The sequence below is a fragment of the Mastomys coucha genome, unplaced genomic scaffold (assembly GCF_008632895.1).
Source record: "Mastomys coucha isolate ucsf_1 unplaced genomic scaffold, UCSF_Mcou_1 pScaffold9, whole genome shotgun sequence".
Classification (NCBI taxonomy): domain Eukaryota; kingdom Metazoa; phylum Chordata; class Mammalia; order Rodentia; family Muridae; genus Mastomys; species Mastomys coucha.
This window is the reverse complement of record NW_022196915.1, coordinates 62,192,282-62,220,199: the sequence shown is the minus strand read 5'-3', so window position 1 is coordinate 62,220,199 and position 27,918 is coordinate 62,192,282. Positions and strand designations below refer to the sequence as shown.

General features: G+C 45.0%; 1 protein-coding gene across 9 annotated transcripts in view; it reads left to right on the top strand.

The window, feature by feature from the left end:
- Slc25a30 (solute carrier family 25 member 30) overlaps positions 1 to 26,673 on the top strand; it is a 77,263-nt gene extending 50,590 nt beyond the window's left edge. Inside the window, exons 1-11 of one of the 9 annotated variants that reach the window (XM_031362783.1) lie at positions 1,632 to 1,771; positions 10,381 to 10,511; positions 10,613 to 10,747; positions 13,064 to 13,211; positions 16,822 to 16,916; positions 18,076 to 18,161; positions 18,639 to 18,734; positions 19,360 to 19,484; positions 21,469 to 21,607; positions 24,267 to 24,347; positions 25,048 to 26,673. In XM_031362783.1, the coding sequence (XP_031218643.1) occupies positions 10,684 to 10,747; positions 13,064 to 13,211; positions 16,822 to 16,916; positions 18,076 to 18,161; positions 18,639 to 18,734; positions 19,360 to 19,484; positions 21,469 to 21,607; positions 24,267 to 24,347; positions 25,048 to 25,089 (876 nt within the window). In that variant the 5' untranslated portion in view covers positions 1,632 to 1,771; positions 10,381 to 10,511; positions 10,613 to 10,683 and the 3' untranslated portion in view covers positions 25,090 to 26,673. Of the gene's footprint in view, positions 1 to 1,631; positions 1,772 to 2,475; positions 2,546 to 2,660; positions 2,700 to 10,380; positions 10,512 to 10,612; positions 10,748 to 13,027; positions 13,212 to 16,821; positions 16,917 to 18,075; positions 18,162 to 18,638; positions 18,735 to 19,359; positions 19,485 to 21,468; positions 21,608 to 24,266; positions 24,348 to 25,047 lie in introns of those variants that run through there. The other 8 variants (XM_031362784.1, XM_031362781.1, XM_031362786.1 and 5 more) reach the window with 8 other exon arrangements.
- Positions 26,674 to 27,918: the final 1,245 nt, after the last annotated feature.

Genomic DNA, 27,918 nt, shown 5'->3' with positions numbered 1-27,918 from the left:
GGTCTTTCAATCTCTAGGCATGCCCATGAGGATGTTTTTGGGCAGGCTAACTGAAGTGGGAAGGCTTCCCCTGAATGTGGCCAACACCTTCCATTAGCAGCCAGTATACAAGGAGCCCTAAGGGAAAACCCTTTGCTTGCTTGCCTTAGCCTCTTGCTACTGAGCTCTCTTGCTATTGCTTCTAAATTCCTTTGCTGGCACCAGAACCTGGCTTCATTGGCTCTCCAACATGGACTGAAGGCCAGTAGCTCTACAGGAGTCCTTGGCATCAGGTTGGGACCAGTGAGGCACCCAGGCTGGTGAACTGAGCAGCTGCCAGACTCCCGGTCTTTCCATAGTGCAGGCAGCCAGCCTTGGACTGACTACCCAGACCATATCATGTAAGGTGGTTGAATACCTCCCCTTTTAATATGTAGTCGTTATATTGGTTCTTTTGCTGAAGAGAACCCAACTATGCTTTGTTTTATGTTGTGTGATAACAATATAAAAGGCAAGCAAGACATTTTGAGACCTGGAGAGCAGGGAGAGCTAGAAGATAAGACATCTCCAGGACACAGGAGCAACATGAGAGGGCTTCCAGTGGCCAAAGGCAGGCAAAGCAGTGCCAGAAATAGTACTGGTATTTGACTGGAGCAATTGAATTCGAAACAAACCCAGCAGTCCACTTCATTACTCAAAAGCAAAGAGGACTGGCTTTGTTGAGGAGAGAGGAGCCTTGAGCTAGCAGCATCTTGCTCATTGCATCTTGCTCGGTGGGTAATAATGACAAACTGGCAGTGTGCACGTCCAGAAAAGAAGGAAGTCATATGAATATCCGCCACTGTTCTAAAAGTTTCTACATCTAATCTCGAGGAAATAATTCCATGAATCCAGAACAAGACAAGATAGTTGGTCTGGACCGCAAATATGCCAAAGTTAAAAAGAATTTAGAAAACGAGAAGCTCTGGTCGGGTTGTAAAGTAAATAAATAATTAATTTAAAAAAAAAAAGAAAAGAAAAGAAAAAGAAAACGAGAGCTCTGGTTTAAGAAGTTTAGGAGAGGCGAATTCAGATGTATTGGGTTGATTTTTAGTAGCTCCTTTTGTTGATTTTTAGTTGAGTTTAATGTGCGCATGTGTGTATGACCTTTTGAGACAGCAAGGGGATATAAATATGATAGTGTATGAAATATGATATGTACTCAGTCTCTTGTATATGATAAGTGGCAATTTTTCAAGAGTTCGGTGTGAGAGGAATATACATTGAAAGAATGCAAGAGTTGCGTAACGCTAGCGTTGGTGACTCTGGGTTCTCAGTTTTCAGTAAGCACATTTCAAATTATAAAGCTCTACGGTAAGAACAGTAAGTGCAAGATGATTTCTTTGCGACTGCGGAGGTTCTGGGAGACACGAAGAAGCCCCTCTGGAGAAGAGTCATTCGGCTCTGTGGCTTCCCGGTTTCTCCTTCGCAGACCGAAGGCCGTGGGGAGCAGCGAGCAGCGCGCAGCTGGGTTCCCAGTAGGGAGAGCCTGCAAACCCCAGCCTGGTTGCTTCAGCAGCCGGCTCTTCCTGGGTCCCGTAGGCTGCGGCCGGAGGCGTAGCCTTAAGGGAGCCAGTGTCAGAAGTGACCAATGAGAACGTGGTGTGGGCGTATCTGGGTGAGAAGCAGGCGGAGCTGTAGCCGGCTTGGGCCGCGCCCGCCGCTCCGCTGCCTTTTCTTCCGCTCCCGCCGCGAGGTGCTCCCAGGCGGCTGCCCAGGCTCCGAGGAGTAGCAGGAGGAGCTCCGCCGCGGGGTGAGTTCCCGGCCGCGCGCGCGCTGCTGCGGGTTTGCTCCCGGCTGAAGTGCGTTGGGGTTTGCGGGCTTCGTTCGGTGCGCACGAGGCTCCGGGGCCCGGGCTCGCTCCGGGGTTCGGGTGGTTCTACGGCAGCAGAATGATCGGGACGATGGCCGAGGGGGGCGTCCGCGAGGCTCAAGGGTTGAACCCTTTGCTGCGGCACTTCTTCCTCCCACCGGTGTGCGCCCCTCCCATCCGTGGGCAGAGACAGTGCAGCTTCGGCACCCGCGAGCTCAGTACCGGGGATGGGGCTCTTCACCCATTGAATTGCTTGATGTAGCTCAGTGGTTGAGCTATTTAGCATATACAGGGTCGGGGGCTCAGTCATTAGCGTTGCTAAATAGACGGATAATAAACAATTTCCATTTTCTCTAAGGCAGGGGTTCGCGCGCGCGTGTACACACACACACACACACACACACACACACACACTAAAATTGCTCGTAGAACAACAAGCCAGGTTGCTGCTTGCGAGTTCGCAAGAACCTGTCAAATGAATTGTTCGAGAAGTTAATGTGCTAATGCGTTTTTAAGTCTTTGGGAGCAATTTCAGGCAAAACACTCAATAGTGAGGATTGTTCTTGCCTAAGAGTAGCAAAACAATGCCAGAACGCCCTTGTAGATTCTACATTCGGAGATGTGCTAGAGTGAAGTTGAAAGGCATGGGTTTAGATCTTAGCATTGGCGCTGCCAACTTTTGTAACATGGGCTCAGTTATCTCGTGAAAAAATGGTACCATTTCTAAAATGTTTTGTTTTGTTTTTGGAGACAGGGTTTCTCCGTATAGCCCTGGCTGTCCTGGAACTCACTCTGTAGACCAGGCTGGCCTCGAACTCAGAAATCCGCCTGCCTCTGCCTCTAAAATGTTTTTAAAACAACATATTTCGTAAGTATGTGTTGAGTTTTTTTTTCCTGTTCACTTAAAAAAATTATCCAGTCTTATTTATGTGTCTGTGAATTTATATGCACCACATGTGTGTGGAGTACCCTTGGAAGTCAGAAAGCACCAGATCCTCCGAAGCTGAGGTACTAAGCAGGTGTGAGCCACTTGATGTGGACACTGTGAATTGAACCCTAGTTCTCTGAAAGAGCAGCCAGTACTCTGGCTGGGCCATCTCTCTACTCCCCACTGTGCGCTTAATAATGAATAGGGCTGGCAGTGGTGGCGCATGTACGTCTTTAATCCCAGCACTTTCTCAGGTGTGTGTGTATGTGAGAGAGAGAGAGAGAGAGAGAGAGAGAGAGAGAGAGAGAGAGAGAGAGAGAGAACCAAAAGAAAAAAAAAAGAATTGCCTTGGTCATGGTGTCTGTTCATAGCAGTAAAACTCCAACTAAGACATATGTGGATCATTTTATTTTTAATTTTCTTTCTTTTCTTTTCCTTTTCTTTTTTGGTATTTTCGAGACTCCCTATGGAACTAGGTATTTTTGGATCTCACTGTGTAGTTTTGGCTAGCCTAGAACTTGATATGTAGGCCAGGCTGGCCTTGAACTCACAGAGATTCACATGCCTCTGCCTCCCAAATACTAGGATTAAAAGTGAGTGCCACCTTATTAGGCATGGACCACATTATCTATATCCATTCATCTGTTGATGGACATCTAGGTTTATTCTATTTCCCTAGGGATTGTGAATAGACCATGAATGCATGTATCTGTGGTGTGTTAACTTGGAATTGTCTGGGTATATACCTAATCTAGATTTATGGTATTTCTTTTTCTTCTTTTGAGTTTTGAGACAGGGTTTCTCTGTGTAGTCCTGGCTATCCTGGAGCTTGCTCTGTAGCCCAGCTGTCCTTGAACTAGGAGATCTGTCTGCTCAGCTTTCTTTTTTTGTTTTTTTTTTTTTTAAGAACTCTCTCCATTTTAAATTTGATAGTGGCTGCACAAATTTACGTTTCTACCAGCAGTGAGTGATATTTACCTTTTAAGGACATACCAGGATACCAGTATTTGCCATCTTTTTTTTTTTTTTAAGTCGTGTGTGTGTGTGTGTGTGTGTGTGTGTGTGTGTGTGTGTACATGAGATCACATGCATGAGAGAACATACAGCTCAGGTGCAGAGTCAGAGAACAACTTTCAGAAGTCAGGTGTCCTATGGATCTCCAGGAGTGAACTCAGGTTGTCAGGCTTGGTGACAAGTGCTTTTACTGAGCCACCTTGAGGCCCTCATTTGTTTTCTTGGTGACAGCCACTCTGTCTGCAGTGAGATGGAAACTGAAAGCAGTTTTATTTTTTGATTTTGTTTTTGGTGTTTTTCAAGACAGGGTCTCAGTAGGTAGCTCAGACTGTCTGGGAACTCTGTAGAGCAGGCTGGCCATTGAGCTCACAGAGATGTACTTGCCTCTGCCTCCAGAGTGCTGGGATAAAAGGAGTGTGACTCCATGCCCAGCTCAAAGCAGTCTCGATTTGCATTTACCTGCAGCTCCTTTTATGTCTTTGTTAACCCCTTGTCTCTGGTGTAGCTGGCAGATTCCTCCGGCCCACCCTCGCCCTCTTCGGTAAGCTGCCTCTTCACTGTTTTCTTTATGCAAAGAAGTTTCCTCATTTCATATAATCCTATTTGTTTTACTTCCTGTAAGTAAAAGTACTTTGCTTTAATGGCTGCTCTTTATAGTTGTACAAATAAAGTCAGGTGGAAATACATGTTCATTAACATATAAGAGATGAGAGAATAGAATGGGTAACAGTATATATCTTAAGTATAGGGAGAAATTTTGAGGTTCTTTGTATAGATACTTTTTCATTCAGATTTTTTTTGTGTGTGGTGTTGCTAGGGTTTGGATCCAAAGCTTTCTACATGCTAGCCAAGTGCTCTGTAACCAAGACCTACCTCTCAATCTTCAATAAACGCACACACACACACACACACACATGCATATGTATTTAATGGCCTTGGAAGATACTGTTTGACTGCAAAGTATTGTGAAGAGGAAAGGCCATGCAGTCCTTCTGAGAGATAACTAGCTGGTGTGCCTCATCCTGGCAGAAGAGTTGCTTCAAGTCCTTTGTGTGGACAGCGTATAGCAATGCCTGACATCAAATATTTCATAAGGACAGCTGGTGTTAGTGTTGTGCTTATGATGCAGCAAAGAGAATTGGTCATTGGGTTTCAGTCTGACTTCGAGTATATGGCTAAACATGAGGACATGATTGGAAGTGATCTATAGCCACCACTGGACTCTGGCTGTCTGCAAAGCTGTAATCCCTTTGCTGATTCTCAAGTTCAGACACTCGCCAGACATATCTGTCTCCATCTTGGCCTTCACTCTACAGAATTAGGGTTCTCTGAAAATCACTCCTCACATGAAGGTTAAAGATATGCACGGGAAGATCCTTTCAAAGGGAGCATAGACATGAATGGGTTAGTTTACTGAACACAGGTTACAGCCCAAGGTAACTGGAGCTCTGGCAGTTTGCTATGGTCAGCACAGCCTGGAGCACACCTGCAGGCAGAAGGCAGCCTTTAGTAAGACCTTTTTGGTTTGGATGCTTTCTGGTTCTTTATGTTTATTTATTTGTTTGTTTTCTAGTTTTTCAAGACAGGCTTTCTCTGTTCCGACTGTCCTGGAACTCACTTTAGACCAGGCTTGCCTTGAACTCAACAGAGATCCATTTATTTCTGCCTCCCAAGCAGAAAAGTCCTGTGCCATGTATGACTCTGGGCTTGGCTTTCTGGCTCTTTTGTTGGTTGGTTGGTTGATTTGTTTTGTAATCTGTGTTACAATCTTTAAAAAATTGCAGCACTTTAAAAGTTCAACTGTGAGGGCTAAAGAGGTGGCTCAGCGGTTAAGAGCACTGACTGCTCTTCCAGTGGTCCTGAGTTCAATTCCCAGCAACCACATGGTGGCTCACGGCTATCTGTAATGGAATCTGATGCCCTCTTCTGATGTAAAACAAGTAAAATAAGTAAATAAATCTTTGCTGGGCAGTGGTGGTGCACACCTTTAATCCCAGTGCTTGGGAGGCAGAGGCCAGCCTGGTCTACAGAGTGAGTTCCAGGACAGCCAGGGCTACACAGAGAAACCCTGTCTCGAAAAACCAAAAAAAAAAAAAAAAAAAGCTCAACTGCGGGCTTCTGTAAAACCAAAGCTAAGTGATTTACTTTCTTATTCCTAAAGGAGGAGGACTTAGTTACAGTCAAATGTAAGCAAAAGCAAATCCAGATTCTGTAGCTCAGAGCCCCACATCTGGGATCCATTCATGATCCTCTGCTCCCCAACTCTGCCAGTCCCACCTCTCCAGCTGTGCTTTCTGCAGCACACAGCTTGCATAGTAGGCTCAGGCCCCCTCTTCTCCACACTTGCCATGGCCCTTGGCACACATTCCACGCACCCGACATCTCCAATATCCCAGAGTCTCCACTGAAGTTGAGGCTAGACCTTCAGCAGTGGCCTCTCCACTGAAGTTGGTTAGACCTTCAGCAGTGGCCTCTCCTGGCTGATACTTAGCCTCCGCTGTTCTCTATGATACCTTCCATCTTTGCCTCTCTTGTGTTTTCAAAACTAGAACCAGGTAGGTGCCCTTAGATATTGCTGAATTCCAGCTAGAGCTTGAGATGCACCCTTGGCCCTTCAGGACCACAGCCTGTGTGCTGACCCTAAAGAAGTAGTTCCCAGAATGTTTCACTTCAGTGAGGCTGATCTCATTAATCACAGTTGGTTCTTTTAGCCCTAGCTGACCAGCATCAATTGTCCCAGTAAAGCACAAAACGTCTTACTTTGGTCACTTGTTAACCAAGCTGCTTTTTTAGCCTCAGCTGATCAGCAACCACAGATTCCTAATCCAGAATATCCAGAATATCCCCTGTATCCCCTAATAGAGTCTTTTTGTCCCTCTGAAATATCACAAGCCAGACCTTCATTGCCTGTATTATCATCTAAGCTCCTATAAACAACCATGCATTAAAATCTGAGTACTCAACAGTCCCTGATTCTAAAGATTTCCATAGTCTTCCCCCTAAAACAACATGGGAAGATTTCATCATGTGTTATTTGTGCATATGTGTATATGTGCAGAAATGCCTATCCACATACATCCATGTTTACATATTATAGAAAAACACTTGGGTTGGAGAGATGGCTCAGTGGTTAAGAGCACTGACTGCTCTTCCAGAGGTCCTGAGTTCAATTCCCAGCAACCACATGGTGGCTCACAACCATCTGTAATGGGAACCGATGCCCTCTTCTGGTGTGTCTGAAGTCGGCAACAGTGCACTCACGTACATAAAAGAAATAAATCTTAAAAAAAAAAAAAAAAAAGAACAGCTGGGGCTGGAGAGATGACTCAGTGGTTAAGAGCACTGCCTGCCCTTCTGAAGGTCCTGAGTTCAAATCCCAGCAACCACATAGTGGATCACAACCATCTGTAATGTGATCTGATGCCCTCTTCTGGGGTGTCTGAACACAACTACAGTGTAATTACATATAATAAGTAAATCTTAAAAAAAAAAAAACAGCTTAAAAACCACTGATTTTTTTTTTGTTTTGTTTTGCTTTAAGAAAAAGAAAAACACTTGTAAGTGAGATGAATGAAAAGAGGATTCATCTATAGGGTCACCATTGCAGAACCGCCATTCTAAGCAGAAATCGAGATCGCAGGGCCCCTGAGGCCAGCCTTTCTTTAGTTTACTGAGTTATAGAAACAGCACCGATGGATGCTTGGGCTTCACCCATGGTCGAAGAACTTCTAAGGAAGCCCATACACCACACAGTTGCTTGATGGGTGTATAGCATCAAGCCCCTGAAAGCCAGTCTTGTAGACAGTGGCCGGGGTGGGAGCAGGCTTTGGGGTCATGAGAGTTTTGGAGGGCTAGAGAGAATGGCGACTACAGTAAGAGTCATCAGTCAATTTCGGGGGTGCTAAGGAGGGAGCTCAGCTGGTAAAATGCTTGCCAAGGATCTGAGTTTGATCTCCAGAACGCATTTAAAAAGTTAGGTATAGTGATACATGCATGCAGTCCCAATAGTGGGGAATTGGAGACAGGTGAATCTCTGAGACTCTGGCCAGCCATCCTGGCTGAGTCAGTAAATTCTGGGCCAGTGAGAGGATGGAGAGGAATATCATGAAACACTGCCATCCAGACATGCCATTGCTGCTGCAGCCACGGGCATCTGGACTTTATAGATACTTACTAGATTGGGCTCTCAACTTCCCATCATGCATAGAGGAGGAGATAATGAATCCTCCTCCTTTCCTTGATAACTAGTGACTAGTAGTGGTTGCTGAAGTGCCCAAGCCAGTCGGGGTCCCTCAACCCTGGGAGAGTCAGAGTTCCCGTACTCAGGAGTTGGCGAGTGACAAACAGAGGCGAACACGAGAGAGTGCTGAATCTGAGTGTAATTTCTCAAAGTAGGCATCAGACTTTTATAGTCATTACAGAAGACAAAAGGAGGTTAGATAATACACCAGTCAAGGTAATTGACAGGAACCAGGCAGCAGCCACAACAAGTCAGCCCCATCAAAAGTCAGCTTGATTTTAGCAGCCTGGTGTGAATGGTTCCTATTCTAGTCTATTGAATAACCCACTACCAGCCAGCCCTAGGTGAACACCCAACTATGCCAATATTCTGGGCTATCAGAAGTATGCACCAGGGGGTCCCATTATTGCTAACAACCTCATCATGAATAATACATGAATAATACTCTAGCTCCTGGGAGTGACTCTGCTGTAATTCTAAGTATTTGTGGCAGATTTCCATTTGCCTGGGGAGACCCACCAGTTTTCTTCTAATATGTAAAGTAGTCTGCCATAGGTGACTGTAATGCGAATTCTGAATTTACTTTGTTGCCAGTAAACTTACAAGCCGGATTTCGGATTTCTTTCACTATCTCGCGCTTACAACTTACAATGCTGGAGGCAATTTGTCTGAATAAGTAACATTCTTAATGAAATTCCAAGCCGAGGGTCAGCTCAGCATTGACTAGGATGTTGGAACACTGGTGGGGGCCAGGAAACAAAGTCCAATCTAACTATAAGTCAAATCATTCCTTGGGGGCACCTCTATACCTATAATAATACAGAAAGAAAGCATGTGAGACCCTGATTATCTCAAGGACAAATCTGGACCACATCCATGGTATCGGACGCCAAGGGCCTCCAGGAGACCAGATTCCTTGAAACTTTTTGCCTCAGCACTGTGGCCAAGCTTTTGGACTCATCTCACAGACTCCACTGGAGTGGGTGTGGCACTGAAGGAGGGGGTGTCATTTTTTTCTTCATGGTATAGCCACTGGGAAACTGGGTGGGAAGAAGGGTTTTAAAGGGAAAGGGAAGAGACAGAGGGTAATCAGGGTGAATATAATCACAATGCATTATGTATGCACACATATATACATGTATATACATATGTATATATGTATGTGTGTATACATGTATATATATATACATATATATAGTTTTATATATATGAAATTGTCCAAAAGTAAATATAAGTAAGTCTAAACTCTTAATTTGTTAGGATGGCTGCTCTTGTGGTGGTGGTGGTGGTGGTGCAAAAAATGCTTAGCATGGGAGGTTAACAGGAACAAAGTGTGTACTTTCACCAACGTCTTTCCTTCATGCCAAGCTTCCTCTGCTGTTATAACACAATATGGAGAGTGAGCTGACAATTACTGAGTACACACTCAAAGAGGGTTGAGTTCATGTTAAGGACGTTTTATTTGATCTAGGTTTAATTATAGTGGTTTCCGACTCTAGTATTCCTGAGGGATATGATGCTTTCCCTTAGGGAGTCACTAAGTGACAAATGAGTAGCAAATATTTATTGCATGAGAAACTAAGAGATCTATGGTAAATAAGACTGGCTAGAAGGCAGCCTCCAATGTACTGTGCTGAATGTGCACACACGTATCAGTGTGTCAGCCTAGCAGATTGTAGGTTAAGGCTCCTGAAGAAGTAAGATTGCTCATTTGGGGCCTGTCTAAGAGTTTTACTGCCGTGAAGAGACACCATGACCACGGCAGCTCTTGTAAGGGAAAACATTTAATTGGGGCTGGCTTAGAGTTCAGCGGTTCAGTCATTATCATCGTGTCGGGGAGTGTGGTGGCACACAGGCACACATGGTGCAGGAGGAGAAGCTGAGAGTTCTACCTCTGGACTGGCAGGCAGCAGGAAGAGACAGCTACTGGGCTTGGCTTGAACATTTGAAGCCTCAAAGGCCACCTGTACTGACAGCTGCCTCCAACAAGGACACACCTCCTAATAGTGCCACTTCTTATGAGCCTGCTGGGACCATTTTTACTCAAATCACCACACAGCCTAGGACACAGGGGCTCTGCTTTAGTAAGGCAAGGCTTGCCTCACTTGTTGATAGGGTTGTTTGGGGGCATTCTCTGAATAAAACCCAGGGATATGAGTTTGGAGCAGAAGCTGCCTATACGGGAAGTTCTGTGGGGTGGTTTGAATAAGGATGGCCCCCATAGACTCATGGATTGAATAGTCACCAGGGAGTGGAACTGTTTGATAGGATTAGAAGGATTAGGAGGTGTAGCCTTGTTGGAGGAAGCTCACTGGGAGTGGGCTTTGAGGTTTCAAAAGCTCATGCCAGGTCCATTTTCTGTCTTAGCTTGGAGATCAGGATTCATCTCTGATCTGCTGCTCCGGTGCCATGCCTGCAGCTGTGCTCCTGCTATGATGATAATAGACTGAACCTCTGAAACTGGAAGCAAGCAAGCACCATTTAACAACAGTTAAATGGTATCCTTTCTAAGCGTTGTCTTGGTCATGGTGTCTGTTCACAGCAGAAGGACAGTAAGTAAGATGTTATGGTTTTGAATCGTTTTCCCTTTTATATCTAGAACAAACCTGGAGGCAGGCAAGCCTGTAGGAGGCAATGTTTGAATAACTCTAAGAAGACCAGACAGGGAAAATGTCGGCCCTCAACTGGAAGCCCTTTGTGTATGGAGGGCTGGCCTCCATCACAGCAGAATGTGGTAAGAGCCCTGGACACTGAAGCTTTGCCCGAGGGGTGCGGTGGCTGTCGGGTTTTGTGTTTGGTGTGTATGGTGTTCAAGTCCATGCTTGGGAAATCATACCCTCCATATTCAGATGTGCCTTTTTGTGTATGTTTTTAGACAGCCTAGTTATTTTGGCTACTTATTAGCAACTTTGGGTTTAAAGTGCACTAGGGAGAAAGTTGACCTGTTTTACGACTCCCGTTTGGGTTGTTCTGATCCTGTTTCCTTGCCCCTTTCTCCAACTTTGCCACTGCAAATCCATTTGGTGGCAAGAAGTTTGGCAGGCTCCAAGGCCTTCTCTGAACCAGAGTAGCAATCTGACTCTCTCCATCGCTAACTTTGTGCGTCACCTCCATTCCATCCTGACTCTATCAGTTGGGTTCTGCATCTGATTGCATTGCTCCTGGATCCTATTGCTCCTGCATCCTATTGCCTTGCTCCTGCATCTGATTGCATTGCTCCTGCATCCTATTGCTTTGCTCCTGCATCCTATTGCCTTGCTCCTGCATCCTATTGCTTTGCTCCTGCATCCTATTGCTCCTGCATCCTATTGCTTTGCTCCTGCATCCTATTGCTCCTGCATCCTATTGCTTTGCTCCTGTATCCTATTGCTCCTGCATCTGATTGCATTGCTCCTGCATCCTATTGCTCCTGCATCTGATTACATTGCTTCTGCATCCTATTGCATTGCTTCTGCATCCTATTGCTCCTGCATCTGATTGCATTGCTTCTGCATCCTATTGCTCCTGCATCCTATTGCTTTGCTCCTGTATCCTATTGCTCCTGCATCTGATTGCATTGCTCCTGCATCCTATTGCTCCTGCATCTGATTGCATTGCTTCTGCATCCTATTGCATTGCTTCTGCATCCTATTGCTTTGCTCCTGCATCCTATTGCTTTGCTCCTGCATCCTATTGCTTTGCTCCTGCGTCTGATTGCCTTGCTTCTAGGTTTGTGATGTTTTATCAAGCACTTGTTAACTGCTTGGCTTCTGGCGTGGACGTTCCCTTTGCTCAGTTGACTTGCAAGGCGCATGAATCACCTACTCACTAATGCTGGTTAGCTTTCTATGAATGGATTATGGAATTTGAAAGACTGATTCCTGTCCGTGAATGAGTTAACCTGGACTTAGTGAGCCATAGTTATTGTTTGAAGATGGAGTCTATATATTTGGGTAACTGATCAGGTCAGTATTAAGCATTCTTTTTTTTTTGACGTTTCTTTTTTCTTTCTTTTTTTTTTAAAGACTTATTTATTACTATATGTAAGTACACTGTAGCTGTCTTCAAACAAACTAGAAGGGGGTGACAAATCTCATTACAGATGGTTGTGAGCCACCATACGGTTGCTGAGATTTGAATTCAGGACCTTCGGAAGAACAGTCAGTGCTCTTAACCACTGAGCCATCTCACCAGCCAGTATTAAGCATTTTTACCTGCCTCATCCAATTTCATTTATCAAAGAAAATTCCTTAAACCTTACAATCTCTGTTCAGTCGCTGAACCCAATCGTAGCCTTTTCTTGCATAAAGAATATCTGGGGTTTTAAGTGGATTTCCTCTTTGGGTAAATGATGTTGTTTATCTGTGTTCTGTGGCAGTTCTGCCCCCTCACTCAGCTTTATAAAAAGATAGACATAGTAAATAAATGTTTAATAATAATGGTAGCACACATCTGTAAACCAGCGTTGTGGGAGGTGGAGGTGGGGAAGACAGATCAGGAGTTCAAGGTCAACTACATAGCAAGTTTAAGACCCGGCTGGGTAACATGAGGCCCTAGCTCCCAGAACAAAAATAATGAGCAGTGTTTATTTGGTTTTTGAAGTTGTTAGTCTCCTTTTTTTTCTTTAAATATATAGTGTGCCTTTTAAAAAATTGTTTACTTTAATTAATTAATTAATTAATTATTTAATGAGACAAGATGTTGCTGTATAGCCCAGGCTGGCCTCAAGTTACTAATCTTCCCCGTGCTTCCTGAGTTTTAGAATGCCAGCGGGCAACCTTGGCAGTCATTCCTGGGTGTCCTTTTTTTTTTTTTTTTGGACAGGTCTCTCAATTCCCTGGAACTTGCTGGGTAGGCTTAGCCACATGGTCAGTGAGCCAGCCCCTGTTTCCACCTCCCCAGAGTGTCCCACCATGCTCAGCCTTTCAAGTAGAGTCTGAGGATCAAATCCAGGTCTCCAGGCTTATAAAGAAAACGATTTATCAAGTGAACTATTTCCCCAGCTTTGCCACTTCTTAATGTTTCTTTTTTTCAGGGAGATTTTTTTTTTCTTTTTCTTTAACATCTTAAGGCACATTTCCAATTGACTTAACTAAGACACGGCTTCAGATTCAAGGTCAGACAAATGATGCCAACTTCCGAGAGATCAGGTACCGAGGGATGCTGCATGCACTGATGAGGATAGGCCGAGAAGAAGGCCTGAGGGCGCTGTACTCAGGGTGAGTATACTTCTCTGTGTTTGTGTTTAACTGTGGGCCCTTTGACGTGCACGCTTAAACCCGTACCTTCACAGAGGGAAAAGATGAACATTAGTTACTCTGAAGTATCTAGGTTTTTACTGTGATAAAAATATTATGTTGTGGTTAAGGCTTGCAAACACTCTTTTTTTTTTATTTTATTTATTTATTTTTTTTAAGATTTATTTATTTATTATATGTAAGTACACTGTAGTTGTCTTCAGACACACCAGAAGAGGGCATCAGAACTCATTACGGGTGGTTGTGAGCCACCATGTGGTTGCTGGGATTTGAACTCATGACCTTCTGAAGAGCAGTCGGTGCTTTTACCCGCTGAGCCATCTCACCAGCCCGCAAACACTTTTTAAATTAATCAAGCTACTGATGGGCAAGTGAGCAACATAAGGCTTGACCTATATCTGTGAGTTCTTTGCAGGGAACACAACACCCTCTGATGGTTTATATGATGGGTCTAAGGGACTATTGAAGGCTTAAGGGAACAGTTGAAGGGTAGATACTGAAGCACCTAGAAACTGGCAAAGTGACCCTAGGCTAAAGGACCAAGGGCAGGAATCATGGTACCGCAGCCCAGGAGGGTGATGCCTTGTAGAAGATTGTCCTGTCAGTAGATGCTTAGGGCACTGCCGCCCATATGGGGTCATTTGTAGGGGTAAGATGGGGTGGTCTCTCCTTTTCCCTTCCCTCTCTCACCAGTTGGACTCCTGGAGGTCCGCTGGAAGGGTGTCTGTGAGGTGTGGTCTGTAAGCATCAGCCTTTCTCAGAGCACAGAGAGGGGTAAGCATGAATGTAGCTCGTACAGTCCCCAATGAACTGTCCCTGATGGGGGCTGCACATGTGGAGATGGGATTCCAGTGGTATCTGGTGTCCGCCCCACACCATGGAGGGTGTGGGGCCTTTTCAGGACAGCCACTCCATGTAGGAGGCTCAGAATCAGACCTTGAAGACTCAAGAAGAATTAGGCAAGCAAAGGGGTGGGGTTGGGCTACTCATATACAGCTAGTCCTATAAATAGCAAGTATTCCAGCATGGAGATGGTTGGGAGCTGGTGAACAGCAAGAAATGAAGCCAGAGTGTTGTTAGAGCATCAGAGAATGGACAGCCTTATGCCATCCATGCCAAGCACCTGTCCCACACTGGTGGCCCTAAGCCCCTCCATGGACTCACCAATCCCCAGAGGTCTTTGTTTTTAAATCCAGTCAAGACACATTCATTCATTCATTCATTCATTCATTCGTAGAGAGGTCTTGCTATGTTGCCTAGGCTGCCTTGAACTCATGGCTTAAATGATTCTCCCGCCTTAGCCTCCTGATCAGGGGCATGCGTCACCATGCTCAGCCAAGTCAATATTTTTAAAATGTTTCATTGTGCATAAAAACAAGAGAAAGGGAAGATCCAGCAGGCCTGGATCTGTCCACTGCAGCAGTGGTAGCTGCAGTTGATGTTTTCTCGGGCTTATCTAACCCTGACGTGTGGCCTGTGTGTGCACAGTTGGACTGAGGCTGCTCACTCATCTCTGGCCTCTGCCCGGAGCCTATCAACACTTGTGTTTGCTGTGCCTGTGGCCAGTGAGGGCTGTGGTAGAGTTTTTTTATAGGAGGAGTGCCTTGAGCGAGTCTCCGTCATGAAAGTCACACGGCTGCCACAGGAGGAAGAGTTTAATGAAAAGAATTCCAAGCAGTGGTCATCCTGGTGGGAGCCGAGACTGGTCTTGAGGACGGAGGAAGAGGAAGGCCAGAAAACTATCTAGGCTGCAGGATCAGCAGCATTGTGTGACTGTATTATGGGTTTCCCGGGTGGGAGAGGTAGTGAGGAGGGAGGAAATAAATTCCAAGGTCTGGGTTTCACTAGTGTGCAGCTATGACCTCCCACCCCACCCTCATCCCTCCAGGAGACAGCAGAGGAGGGCTAATGCTTAGAGAAGGAGGGAGTGAACTCAGTGCGGGATATTAAATAGGGGCATGTGTGAGATGTTTACATGGAAGAACTAGACAACAGCTGGGAACTCTTCAGAACTGCGTTGGAATGTGGCTCCAGGAATCATCTGTTAGGATGAGCATGATGCCATGGGAGTGGATGGGCTGTGAAGAGTGTGGAGGAAGGAGAGGAAGAGACAGGATCCTGGGGGGCCTCTCAGGGCATGTGTGGAGCAGTGGTGTAGACAAGGAGCTGTGGTGTAGACACCCTTGGTGGGAGAAGGAGGAGAGTAGAGCAGGTACATGAGATGCTATGTGTAGACTTCCTTGTGATCTGGCCGGCTGGCCACCTTGGTGAGGGGGATCTCAGGTTGTAATATAGGAGGAGGTAGGAAATGTAGAACAAGGGGCTAGGGGGTGAATGACAAAAAGAAATGAAATGGGAAGGAAAGGCCATAACTGCTCCCAGGTCTGGTGGAGGAGAGAGTTTATAGGAGATGTGTCGGAGAAGCTTAAGAGATGTCAGGGACATCTGGGAGAGCCCAGAGTGGACATGACCAGACTGAGCTGGGCCCTGTGAGGGGAGGGGAAGGGAACCTGTGCAAAGGTCTACAGGGCAGAGGTATGAAAAGGGGCTGACAGCCAGAACGTCTACATTATATAGGGAAGAGCCTGAGTAAGGGCAACCCAGCCCCTGGGCTGGAGAGTTAGGGGTAGAGCGGGGTCTGCCAGCCATACTCTGTAACACTTGGAGATTGATGATGCTGGGGGAACCTGGAGGCCAAGTCGGTTTTGATATGTTAAATAGGCACCTCAGCTGCTTGTTTCTGTCCTGGGTTTGAAACTTAAAATGGGCTAAGCACACCACAGGTTGGCATCCCAAAGGATGGGAGGGTGGTATCCAGGACAGAGAAATATCTTGGATAACCAGTCTTGTGTTTGCTAATTCTGGCTTGAATTATTTTTTTTTTGGTTTTGTTTTGTTTTGTTTTTCAAGATAGGTATTCTCTGCGAAGCCCTGGCTGTCCTGGAACTCACTCTGTAGACCAGGCTGGCCTCGAACTCAGAAATACACCTGCCTCTGCCTCCCAAGTGCTGGGATTACAGGCATGCACCACCACTGCCCAGCCTGGCTTGAATTCTTATCCTATTGGAAAAAACGTAAAGGGACAGGAAATAACTGAGTGTGTTCTTCAGGTGGTGCCAGCCTTCCTGGATTCTTTGTCCTCTGAAAAGAATGTTTATGCATTTTAATGTGAGTGGGCAAATTGACTCCACATTTGCATTTTCCTCCAGGCTAAGTACAGGCCTCAAGCTTCCACTTGGGGACCTAATAATTACCTCTGACTTCAAGACCCACGTGTGCTTTTCTTACGGTTGTTTTAATGTTAAGATACTCATTTTAAGCTGGGTGTGGTGGCGCATGACTTTAATCCCAACACTGGGGAGGTGGAGGCAGGTGCACTGGGGGCCAGCCCAAATCGACATGTAGAGCTCCAGGACAGCAGGGCTACAGACACACCTTGCCTTAAAAGAACAAACCGGAAAGTAAAGTAAAAAACTCCATTCTAGCCATAGTTTATGCCTTTGTCTGAGGTCTGTCTGAGAGTTTCTGATGTGTAGGTTGGCTTTTATCTGCCCCCATGTCCACGTGACAGGATTGCACCGGCAATGCTGCGCCAGGCCTCCTATGGAACCATCAAGATCGGCACGTACCAGAGCTTGAAGCGATTAGCTGTGGAACGCCCAGAAGGTGAGTGGCAACCTGTTTGCCTGTGGATAGTCAGTGGGTTGTTCGTTGCTTTATTCCAGACGTCTTGGAATGAGTTTTCAATTATTTGGTTAATTTTCTACCAGTAAGGAAAAGACTAAAAGACTGGGTCCAAAGAGTAAACAAACTGCTCATACTGAGCTGAGCGGGAGAACGTGTATAAGGAGCTGTTTGTACAAATGTTTTAGTCATTTGCTTTTTTTTTTTTTTTAAGATTTATTTATTTATTGTATATATAATGTTCTATCTGCACAGTCAGAAAAGGGTGCTAGATCTCATTATAGATGATTATAAACCGCCATATGGTTGCTGGGAATTGAACTCAGGACCTCTGGAAGAGTATCCAGTGCTTTTAACCTCCAAGCCATCTCCCCAGCCCCCGTTTGCTTTTTGTTTGTTTGTCGAGACAGGGTTTCTCTTTGTAGCCCTGGCTATCCTGAACTCTATTTGTAGACCAGGCTGGCCTTGAACTGACAGAGAGATCTGCCTGCCTCTACCTTCCTCAAGTGCTGGGATTAAAAGTGTGCACCACTACACCCAGCCCATCATTTGTATTTTTAAATCCGCTCTTCCCTAACTTCCCCAGACCCACTCCACCTCCTCACCCCCTTTCAACATCATGCTCTCCTTTTATAACCCAGACTCTAATTTGTGCGGCCATGTACTCATGGTCTGCAGTGTGGTTGACTACCAGCAGCCATATACATAAAGGAAGTCAACAGCTGTCAACAGCTCCTCAGCTAGGGGTGGGACAGTCATTTGTCTTTATGCTCAAAATGCTTAGCTACATGCTGTACTGTTTCTGCTTGTCAACTGAATTTTCTAAAATTGAATGAATTATCACCCATTTTCAGGAAGATGCAGCACGAATACGTATGTGTCTTACTATTAAGAACTCTGATAGCAGCATGAGTCTGTGGGAGAAATATGAATATTTACAAGGCAGTTGGACTGCATGTCCTATCTAGACATACAAAGATGAACAGTGGATAGTTATTTTAAAATTAATTGCTTGATTCACAGCACATACAGTTATATTCAAGTAAACAGGCAGAGCACAATGGGTTACATTATTTATATTGGAGTCACTTACAGCAAAAACTCTTATGTACAAAAAAAGCCAATCACTGTGTCTTTGTAGATGAAACCCTGCTGATCAATGTTGTGTGTGGAATTCTGTCTGGAGTCATATCCTCAGCTATTGCTAATCCGACCGATGTTTTGAAAGTAAGTCCTGGCTGTATGGTAGAGCACATTCCACACTCACATACTTACTGCCACTGAGTACACAGGGTAACTCTTACTGAAGATACTGTCCTTGGTATTATTATTATTACTATGTAGTGGACACCTTTAATCCCACCACTTGAAGACCAGGTGTAGCCTATTTCTTTATGAGTTACTAAGTAGGAAAAAGAGTTTTCTTTTGAGACGGTGTTTGTGTGTGTGTGTGTGTGTGTGTGTAGCCTTGGCTGTCTTGGAACTCCATCAGTAGACCTTGCTGGCTTCAAACTTGTAGAGACCCACTTGTCTCTGCCTCCGGAGTGCTGGGATTAAAGATGTGTGCCACCACTGGCTGGCTCAAAGTCACGTTTATGCTGGTTTTCCCCATTAAGTACTAGATGGGTGGTTTTCTTACGTCTTTAATGGTGGGGTTGGAGAGTGGGCCAGTTTCCTTCTCACGTTGTTCTTCATGATCTGTAGATCCGAATGCAAGCACAGAACAGCGCCGTTCAAGGAGGGATGATAGGCAACTTCATTAGCATTTACCAGCAGGAAGGGACAAGAGGACTGTGGAAGGTGAGCCCATAGAGCAGTGCCACACACATACTGCTTCTCCTGATCTGCCTCCTCACTGTATTTTAATCTAAGTGGCACCATGGAGTAAGAAGAATGCCCTGTCCTGCCTTTGAAGATTCCTTCTTTCTTCATTTCTTTGTCTATAAAATGGAACATGAATATGTTGTTGTTTTAAAGTATCTTTTGGTTAAAAAGTGATAACACACACAGGATTTTGTGAAAGCTGAGTACCTTTTATTTGATATTTACCTTCTGTTGTTAGAATGTCCCCAGGGTCCCCATCCCACTGGGTGTTTGGTCTGTTCAGTTTCATGGCTTAGGTGAAGTCTGTATTTAGGCAAGTGGCCATGAAGAGTGCTATTTCCTAAGAACCCCATGACTCAGTGCTCATCGGTTCACAGAACAGACCCTGCATAGACCCTGGTAACAAAGAAGCTGGAGGCTCTCAGGGATTGTTTACGATGGCCCCAGGCTGGCCAGAGTCAGAACTGATCAGAGTTCTGGCATGGTGGCCCTTTTCTGCTCCCTAATGGCAGAACTAGTAATGGGTGGGATAGAACTGCCCATACCTTGGCCTTGTCTGGGGGGGATGCAGAAATCATTTGCTGTTCACGTTTCTCCCCAGGGAGTGTCCCTCACAGCCCAGAGGGCAGCCATTGTCGTCGGTGTGGAGCTTCCAGTCTATGACATCACCAAGAAGCACCTGATACTCTCAGGCCTGATGGGAGACACTGTCTCAACGCATTTTCTGTATGTTTATGGATTTTAAAAATTAATATTTTAGATATGCATGAGCTTGGTAGGGTGAAAATTTTATGTAAACTTATGGATGTTTTAGAGAACGTATTGTAATAGTATTGTACTTTCTTATTTGAAAAATTATAACACAGAAGTCAAGTGTGACGAAGTGACAGTTTTTGCCTTTACATAGGTAACTGTATACCTGTACGTATGCAAACTGTATGTTTATAAGTATCACATGTACTTAATAAACAAATAAGGTAATGCTTGTATTATATTACTTTTTAAAAAGTGGTAACACACCCCGAATATATTTTCACTTCAGTTCTTATACCTTAGTCATTTATGATTACTTTTTGTGTATATACCTGCAGAGGTCAGAGGGATGTTAGAGCCCCAGAGCTTGAGTGCCAGGCACTTGTGAGCCTCTAAGGTGGGTGCTGGGAATCTAACTTGTATTCCGTAAGAACAATGCGCCCTCTTAAGTGCTCAGCCATCTTGCCCATCCTTAATTTGTTTTTTTAGTAGTTACAGGCTATCGCATTTGTATGAACGTATCATAGATCATTCAGTCTATGTGACTTGGTCTGGACAGGGACATCTAGCCAAGGGTGGTGAGTGCGCCGATTCTCACCACTAGGGGGGCACCATTCACAACTCTGTATGCAGCAAAGGCAAGTAAGCCTTAGTGTGAACAGAACAACCCCCCAAGCAAAGAGTGATCAATTCAGTGTGTGAGGGATGCCACGCCGGGAAAACCTCCAAGCTGATCGGTGCTGGTAAAATAAAACCCGCAGTGCAGTTAAATTTAGTGGAGTTGAGTTTGGACAGAAGGAAGTTCAGGAGCAGGAGCGCGCTCTGGTGATGAGAAGGGGTTCAGAGAGCAGCACCCACAGTGCGCAGGAGTGTTTGTGACCAGAGACACAGAAATGGCAGACAGATGCCTTTTCCTCCCTGAGGTCCAGCTGAGGATTTCCCAGCTCTCCATGGGAGGGAAAGCGTAACCATTCCATTTTATGTTTTATAGAACTCAGCGGGTTATAGGAATTAGGGTACAGTTGCTTATGTTCACGGGCGGGTTTAGGCTTAACTATAACTCAGTTTAGCAGTGATGCTCGGTGTAGCCTATGGGAGTCTAGTGAGACTGAGCGTCTAGGACGGGGTTTTGCAACCTGAAGGTTGCGACCACTTTGGGGGTTGAACGATCTGAGGTTGCCTAAGACCATCAGAAAATATAGATATTTACATTCTGACTCATAACAGCAGCAAAATTGCAGTTATGAAGTTGCAATGAAAGTAATGTTACAGTTGGGGGTCTTCACAACATGAGGAGCTGTATTTTTTTTTTTTAAGAGTTTATTTAATTTAAGTATATGGGTACACTGTCACATCTTTAGACACACCAGAAGAGGGCATCGGGTCCTATTACAGATGGTTGTGAGCCACCATATGGTTGCTGGGAAGAGCAGTCAGTGCTCTTAACCGCTGAGCCATCTCTCTAGCCCCTGAGGAACTGTATTAAAGAGTTGCAGCCTTAGGAAGGTTGAGAACCACTGCTCTGTAGAACCTAAGACCACGGGGTGAACGTGCAGTGAGGTGGTCTTGTGTTTTATTTATTCTTAGGTCTATTTTTTTACATGTTTGAGTGTTTTTCCTGTATGTGTGCATGTCTATATGTATGTCTGTTCACTGTGTACATGCCTGGTACATGCAGAGAACAGGGCATCAGAACGCCACTGGAACTGGAGTTACGCAGGCCTATGAGCTACCCTGTGGGTGCTGAGTTCTGAAACTAGGTCCTCTGTAAGAACTAGTGCTTTTAACTGCTGAGCTACCTCCAGCCCCATGGACCTCATTCTTGGTGCAGCTTGTATAGCTCCTCTGTATTTGCTTTAAAGGAATTCTGACAGGAAGCCGTCTTGTCTTCCTCCTTTGTAGCTGTAGCTGAGTGGTAGCTTACTTCTTGTCTTTTCCAATCCTGTGTTCTCCACAGCTCAAGCTTCACCTGTGGCCTGGTAGGGGCCTTGGCCTCAAACCCAGTTGATGTTGTGAGAACCCGCATGATGAACCAGAGAGTCCTTCGAGATGGCAGCTGCTCGGGCTATAAGGGTACCTTGGATTGTCTATTGCAGGTGAGTAAGTGTCTGTGCAGGATTGTGAAACACACACACACACACACACACACACTCTCTCTCTCAGTCTCTCTCTCTCTGAAGTCACTATGTTATGACAAGTATTAAAACTAAGGTGAATGAGCCTATAGAGGACAGGATCTCAATAGTGCAGCCCTGACTATCATGAATTCTCTGTGTAGACCCCGCTGACCTCAAACTCACAGAGGTCCACCTGCCTTTGCTGAGATTAAAGGCCCGTGCAACCATGCCTGGCAGTACATACATACCATTTTGCCACACTAGGGTTGGAAGTCCAAGATCTATATGATATTTTATAAATTTAAGGTCATTTTCCACATACATCTCACCTGTTAGGAAGGATGCAAAACTAGTAATATTTTCTGTAGTCATGAAACTGTCCTTTTCCAAAGTGGACCTTTTTCCTGTTGAGTCAAAGTGGAATAAATATTCCCATCCGGATGTGTCTCACAGGAGTAGATGGATCCGACCACAGTTTCCACTGTAGAGAACTGTTTGGAGCAGAGGGAAGTGTTCAGCTTCCCTCCTAGGTTGCCCATGGTTGAGGCTTAGGGGCACTTTCTAGGTCTCAGAAGGATGCTAATTCTTCTTAGTCTCCAAGGATTGCTTTACATTTTTAGAATTCCATTTTCATTTTTGCTTTGGGATTAGGGATGGCAATGGCAGTGGTAATTTTATGTACATACAGTCCCATGGCATGAGTGTTAGAGGTCAGAGGACAGCTGGGAAGAGGCATCATGTGGATTCTGATGACCAAAGTCAGGCTGGCATGTTTACAGCAGGTGGCTTTACCTGCTGAGCTTCCAACCAGCCTTCCCTTCTTTATCATCAGAGGCAGGACCTTAAGATAACCTTAACAGGCCCTAAACTTGGTAGGTAGCCGAGTGTGACCATGAACTTGTGATCCTTCTGCGTCTACCTCGCAAGGGGTGAGATTATAGGCATGTGCCACTGCACTGGGTTTTGTGTGGTGCCAGGGAGTGAACCAGCTTAGTACCTGTTGGGCAAGAAATGGACCACTTGAGCTCCACCCCTACTCCTCTGGTCTTGCTTTAATGAGGCAAAGATAGGAGACTTGGGATACAGAACTGCTATGAATGCTAGCTTCATTGAAATTGCTTAGCTGGGTGGTGGTGGTGCACGCCTTTAATCCCAGCACTTGGGAGGCAGAGGCAGGTAGATTTCTGAGTTCGAGGCCAGCCTGGTCTACAGAGTGAGTTCTAGGACAGCCAGGGCTACACAGAGAAACCCTGTCTTGAAAAACCAAAAAAAAAAAAAAAAAAAAAAAAAAAAAACCCGAAAAAGAAAAAGAAATTGCTTATTTATTCCTGGCTTGTTTAGTAGCCCAGATGGCATGGAAGCTAGTGGCCTGTACTTAGAACTAAGTAATACTTAAGTCTGATTTCTTACCCATTGAGTTCCTGCTTGCCTGCTTTGGGAGGGCTTCATCGTCTCTGTGTGCAGTGGTTGGTCATGCCGAGGTCTTTAAGGAACAAAGAGACAGAAAGGGTCTCGAATCAGTCCTAAACAGGCTTATAGTTTATTTTTGAGTAAGCATGTAAAATGTATTTCATTTTTCTCTGTTCTTTGGTTAAAGCTGAAACTATTTGGCAGTTCTCTGTAATATCAAGCATTTGAGTAGAATTAATGACCAGGAGGAGCTCAGCCTTCTGCATAGCCCCTGATGGTTTTCATTGGAAGGATATTGTAGTCTGCAAGTGGCATCATCCAAAGCTTGTTGAGTCCACTCAAGCACTTGATCTCTCTCCATCCTCGGCATCTAGATTGGACTAGGTCTTAGGAAATTCCCCATGTTTTAAATCCCTCGCCTCCAGCTGCCAGCAGGTTGTTCCATGAGGAACTGCAGTCCTCCTGTGTTGTACGCTAACTCGACAGGCACCACACATGGGCTGGCTATATAGTCATTGGCACTACCAACCTTAGACACCATGGGCTGTGGGGGGTGGGGTGGGCGGTAGCCTGAGCAGCAGCGTGGGGACACTGCTTGCCACAGCTAAGGGCCGTTGGAAAGGCCACGGTGGCGGTCTGGGTTTTCCCCAGGCTCAGTCAGAGACATCTCGTGGGATCCCAGTTCTAGCTTCCATCTTTTAGGTCTTAGGGGAAACATCTTCAACTTTTGGATTTAATTTTAATTAAAAAGTATTAAATTTGACACATTGTTAATGAGTTTGACATAACTGGAAAGTGGAACTTGTCTCAGGGTTTCTGTTGCCTTGACGAAAACACCACGACCAAAAGCAAGTCAGAGGGGAAAGGGTTTATTTAGCTTATACTTTCAGATCGTAGTCCGTTGTTGGAGGAAGTCAGACTAGGAAATAGGATGGAACCTGGAGGCAGGAGCTGATGCAGAGGCCATGGAGCCGTGCTGCTTACTGGCTTGCTCCCCATGACTTGGTCAGCCTGCTTTATAAAAGCCAGGACTACCAGCCCAGGGATGGCACCACCCACAGTGGGCTAGGGCCTCCCCGACTGATGACTAATTGAGAAAATGCCATAGATCTCATGGAGGCATTTCCTCAACTGAGGCTCCTTCCACTCTGATGACTAGTCTATGTCAAGTCGACACACAAAACCAGGCAGCATAGAACTTAATGCTGTTTTGTCTTCTTTTTAATAGACGTGGAAGAATGAAGGGTTTTTTGCTCTATATAAAGGATTTTGGCCAAATTGGTTGCGCCTCGGTCCTTGGAATATCATTGTATCCTTTTCTGTTGCGGTTGATCTAAAAAGGGCTGTAATTAGATAATGTAGCTTGTTTTTATTTGTAAGTTATAGTGTAGAAGTAAGTTCTTGTTCTTTGGAGTTCCTCAGATCATAAGAAGTACCCATTCCATCTCTAGGAGGTGTGAGATCTCCTCATTCAATACTGAGGCTCTTAGTTCAATGGTGTCTCTATTGAAAGGTATTGATTGATTTTCATTAGATTCTGGTCTAGGAGTTCAGGGTATTTGTGATTCCAGAGTGATGTGGTTGATGTATCTCGTGGTGTCCTGGGGAAGGCTGAGGGTCCTTCCTGGGGAAGGAAGGAAGGCTGGCCGTGGGTCCTTCCTGGGGAAGGAATGCCGTGGGTCCTTCCGTGTGCAAGCATGCTTACTGTGGGGTGCTTGCTGAACATGGTCACGGCATACACACCCCAGAAGTGTTTGATTAGCATCCAGGTGGCAGGTAAGGAGGGGCGGATATCTTTCCCAGAAGTAAAGGGGTTTGTAGGTCTCAGGTCTGGTGTCTCTATTCTGAATTGACTTTGGGCAACATCTGGCGAGATAACCTGAGACTCTCAGCATGGAACTAAAGTGGACTTGGCAAGTTGCCCGCAGGTAATGCTAGTAGATAAGCTAAGTTGTCTGTCGGGGTTGGTAACCCAGCATCCCCTTGCCAGCCTTAACCCACAACCGAAGTTCTTTTTGACTTACGAACAGCTGAAGAAACTGGACTTGTGACCACACAAGTCATTGTTCTGACAAGCCAACTCCCATGACGGTTAGGACCTCCTGTGCTTCTGGCTGCTTCTCACTGCACAGCTCGTCACAGCTTCTGGGATGGGAGCAATGGATGAAGACCACGTTCTTCAGCTTGCCGTGTGTTGGCGCTGGATGCTTTTCATCTGTGTTCAGAGCCGAGAGCATAGTAACATCCAGTCACTGGTGGTTACCATTGAAGTGCCCTTGACATCCTAGATACCTGATGTACATAATACATCTTCCTTGCTGTAGAAACCTTCCAGGAAATCAGACCCGTGTGCTGCTTTCTTCCTGGAACGCAGCCTGGCTGGCTCTGGGCTTCCAGCTGTGAACACCAGCCACTCTGAGAAGGCTCCTGGAGTGGTGGAGTACTGTTATCCCTCTCCCGTTGAGAGCTTTAGTTTCCTGTCAGTGAAGAGACTTTTACCCCCTAGCCCTGGACAGTTGCAGGAAGTAGGTCTTTAGCATCTTGCACTGTTTTATGCAGAATCTTTCACTTACAGTAAGACTTGACCTTCGTGAAGTGATATTGTTGCCCTATGATTTTTTTTTTAAGCAAGATTTATTATTTCCAAACCAATCAAATGGGGATAATCGTGGTTTGTGAAGTAGGGGTTAAATGAAGGTAAAATGGCAGAGGCTGCTGCATGAAGGATGAGTATGTGTGTGTGTGTGTGTGTGTGTGTGTGTGTGTGTGTGTGTGTGTGTGTACACATCTGTCAGTAAACAGTTGGTCGGCCATAGGGCTCTCCTGGTCCTGGGGACCAAAAGCCTTTGTTAAATAAAGAACCCTGCAGGTGAAGATTTTTTTGTTTTTTGTTTTTTTTTTTTTTCCCGAAACAGGGTTTCTCTGTATAGCCCTGGCTGTCCTGGAACTCACTCTGTAGACCAGGCTGGCCTCGAACTCAGAAATCCTCCTGCCTCTGCCTCCCAAGTGCTGGGATTAAAGGCGTGCCCCACCACTGCCCGGCGCAGGTGAAGTTTTTTTAGTCAGCTAGTGAATTGAAGGGGTGAGGCTCCAGTGTTTTAGGCTTTACTTTATTTTGAGGTGAGTTTGTTAACAAATAAACAAACAACAGAAATCCCTTTATCTGAGATTTTCCTAGTTAATTTCCTTGAAATTTAGGGGAAAAATTACTTTCTTCCTTCCTCTTCATTTTTGTGATGTTGGGGCTCCAACCCTTGTGCATTCTGGGTATCTTCCCCACACTGAGCTCCACTCCAGCCCACATCGATGGCCTGAGTGCTTGTTTATCTCCATTCTGATAAGAGCTATGTGACATCCTCTACCTAGTTTTGTTTCTCCCGAGACAGTGATGAAACCTCTTAACCTTTCAAAGCAAAGACTGTCTCTTAAGAGCCAACAGCTTGCTAGAAGGGTGCCCAACGCCTTCAGGTGTGCCCTGTGAAAGCCTCATTAGCACTAAAGGAGGCTCTAAGCTGGAGCAATGTCCAGTGCACTCCCGGGGCCCCTGCCTCCTCGAGGCAGAAGCATGCAGGTTTTTCTCTGAGGGTTGGACACTTTTTATTCCGAACCTTTTCAACTGGGCTCTTTAAATTAATGGTTCCTTTGAAAAACAGTTTGAGAAGCAGAATTTTGTTTCTAAAAGTAAAAGCTAAGACAAAGTCCTCACAGAGCAGAGCCTTTGGTGGCTTAACAACAAGTCCCTCGCGTGCCATTAGATGGCAGTAGAGGATCTGAGCTGCTCCTGGCCTGGCTCCTAGCCTTATGAATTAGAGACTTTTATTTTTTTTATTCTGACCTGAACATTCCATTGAAGTGATAGACGCCAAAGTCTGTCTCTCGAGTTGAAAGGATTGACTTTTTTCAAACCACTTTTTTAACATATAAAAAAATCGTTTTTTAATTAAAACTCCTTTCTTTATCTTTTCTTCTTTCTCTCTTTCACCTTTCTTTCTTTTTTTTTTCCTCTAATTTTCCAAGACAGGATTTCTCTGTGTAGTCCTGACTCTTGCTCTGTAGACCATGCTGGCTTCCAACTCAGAGATCTTCCTGCCTCTGCTTCCTGAATTCTGGAATTAAAAGTGTGTACTACCACCAAGGGCCAAAACAAACAAACAAACAAACAAAATCCAAAACAACAATAACAGCAAAACTACTTTACTTTTTTAAGTTTGAAGGTAATTTCTAAAGTACAAAAAGGTCCATTTTGAAGATCATGTAAAGAATGGCTATCAGTATTATCAATTTATTCAAATTATGTCTCTGTCTATACCTGGATAAAAAGAAACCTACACTTTCCTGTAAAACTTCAGTATGTTTCCAGGCAAATTTGCAGTATTTTAAGACAACGGTAGTGTCAATTTATTAAGTGCCTTACAGGACAGGGTCTTAACCTGCCTTCTCTCTGGAGTTAATAGGGTTGTTGTTGTTTCTAACCCAGAGACAACTTAAAGCACTTGGTGATGTGGCTGTGGCTGTAACACTTCACCACCTGTCATTTTCCTCAAGTATGGTGAAAACTACTTCAAATTTTTGTAGCTAAGTGGAAGGGAATTGTGTTTGTGTTGCTACTGATGTTCTGTGTTGCTGGTCTGTAATGTAAAAAATGGCTCCTGTTCTCCATATTTATTCATGAGCTAAAAAATTGTATGTATTATGTAAAGAGTATACATTTTCCACTTGCTTTTCTATTTCAAGCTCTTTATACATTGTTGGATTGTGTGGCATAAACCTTGTTTCATTATTTAATAAACTGAAATAATATATGATAATACGGCTTACGGTTATTTCACATACATAGAGAGATTCAGACAAAGACCAAAAGGGTCCCGAAGGTTGGGGAA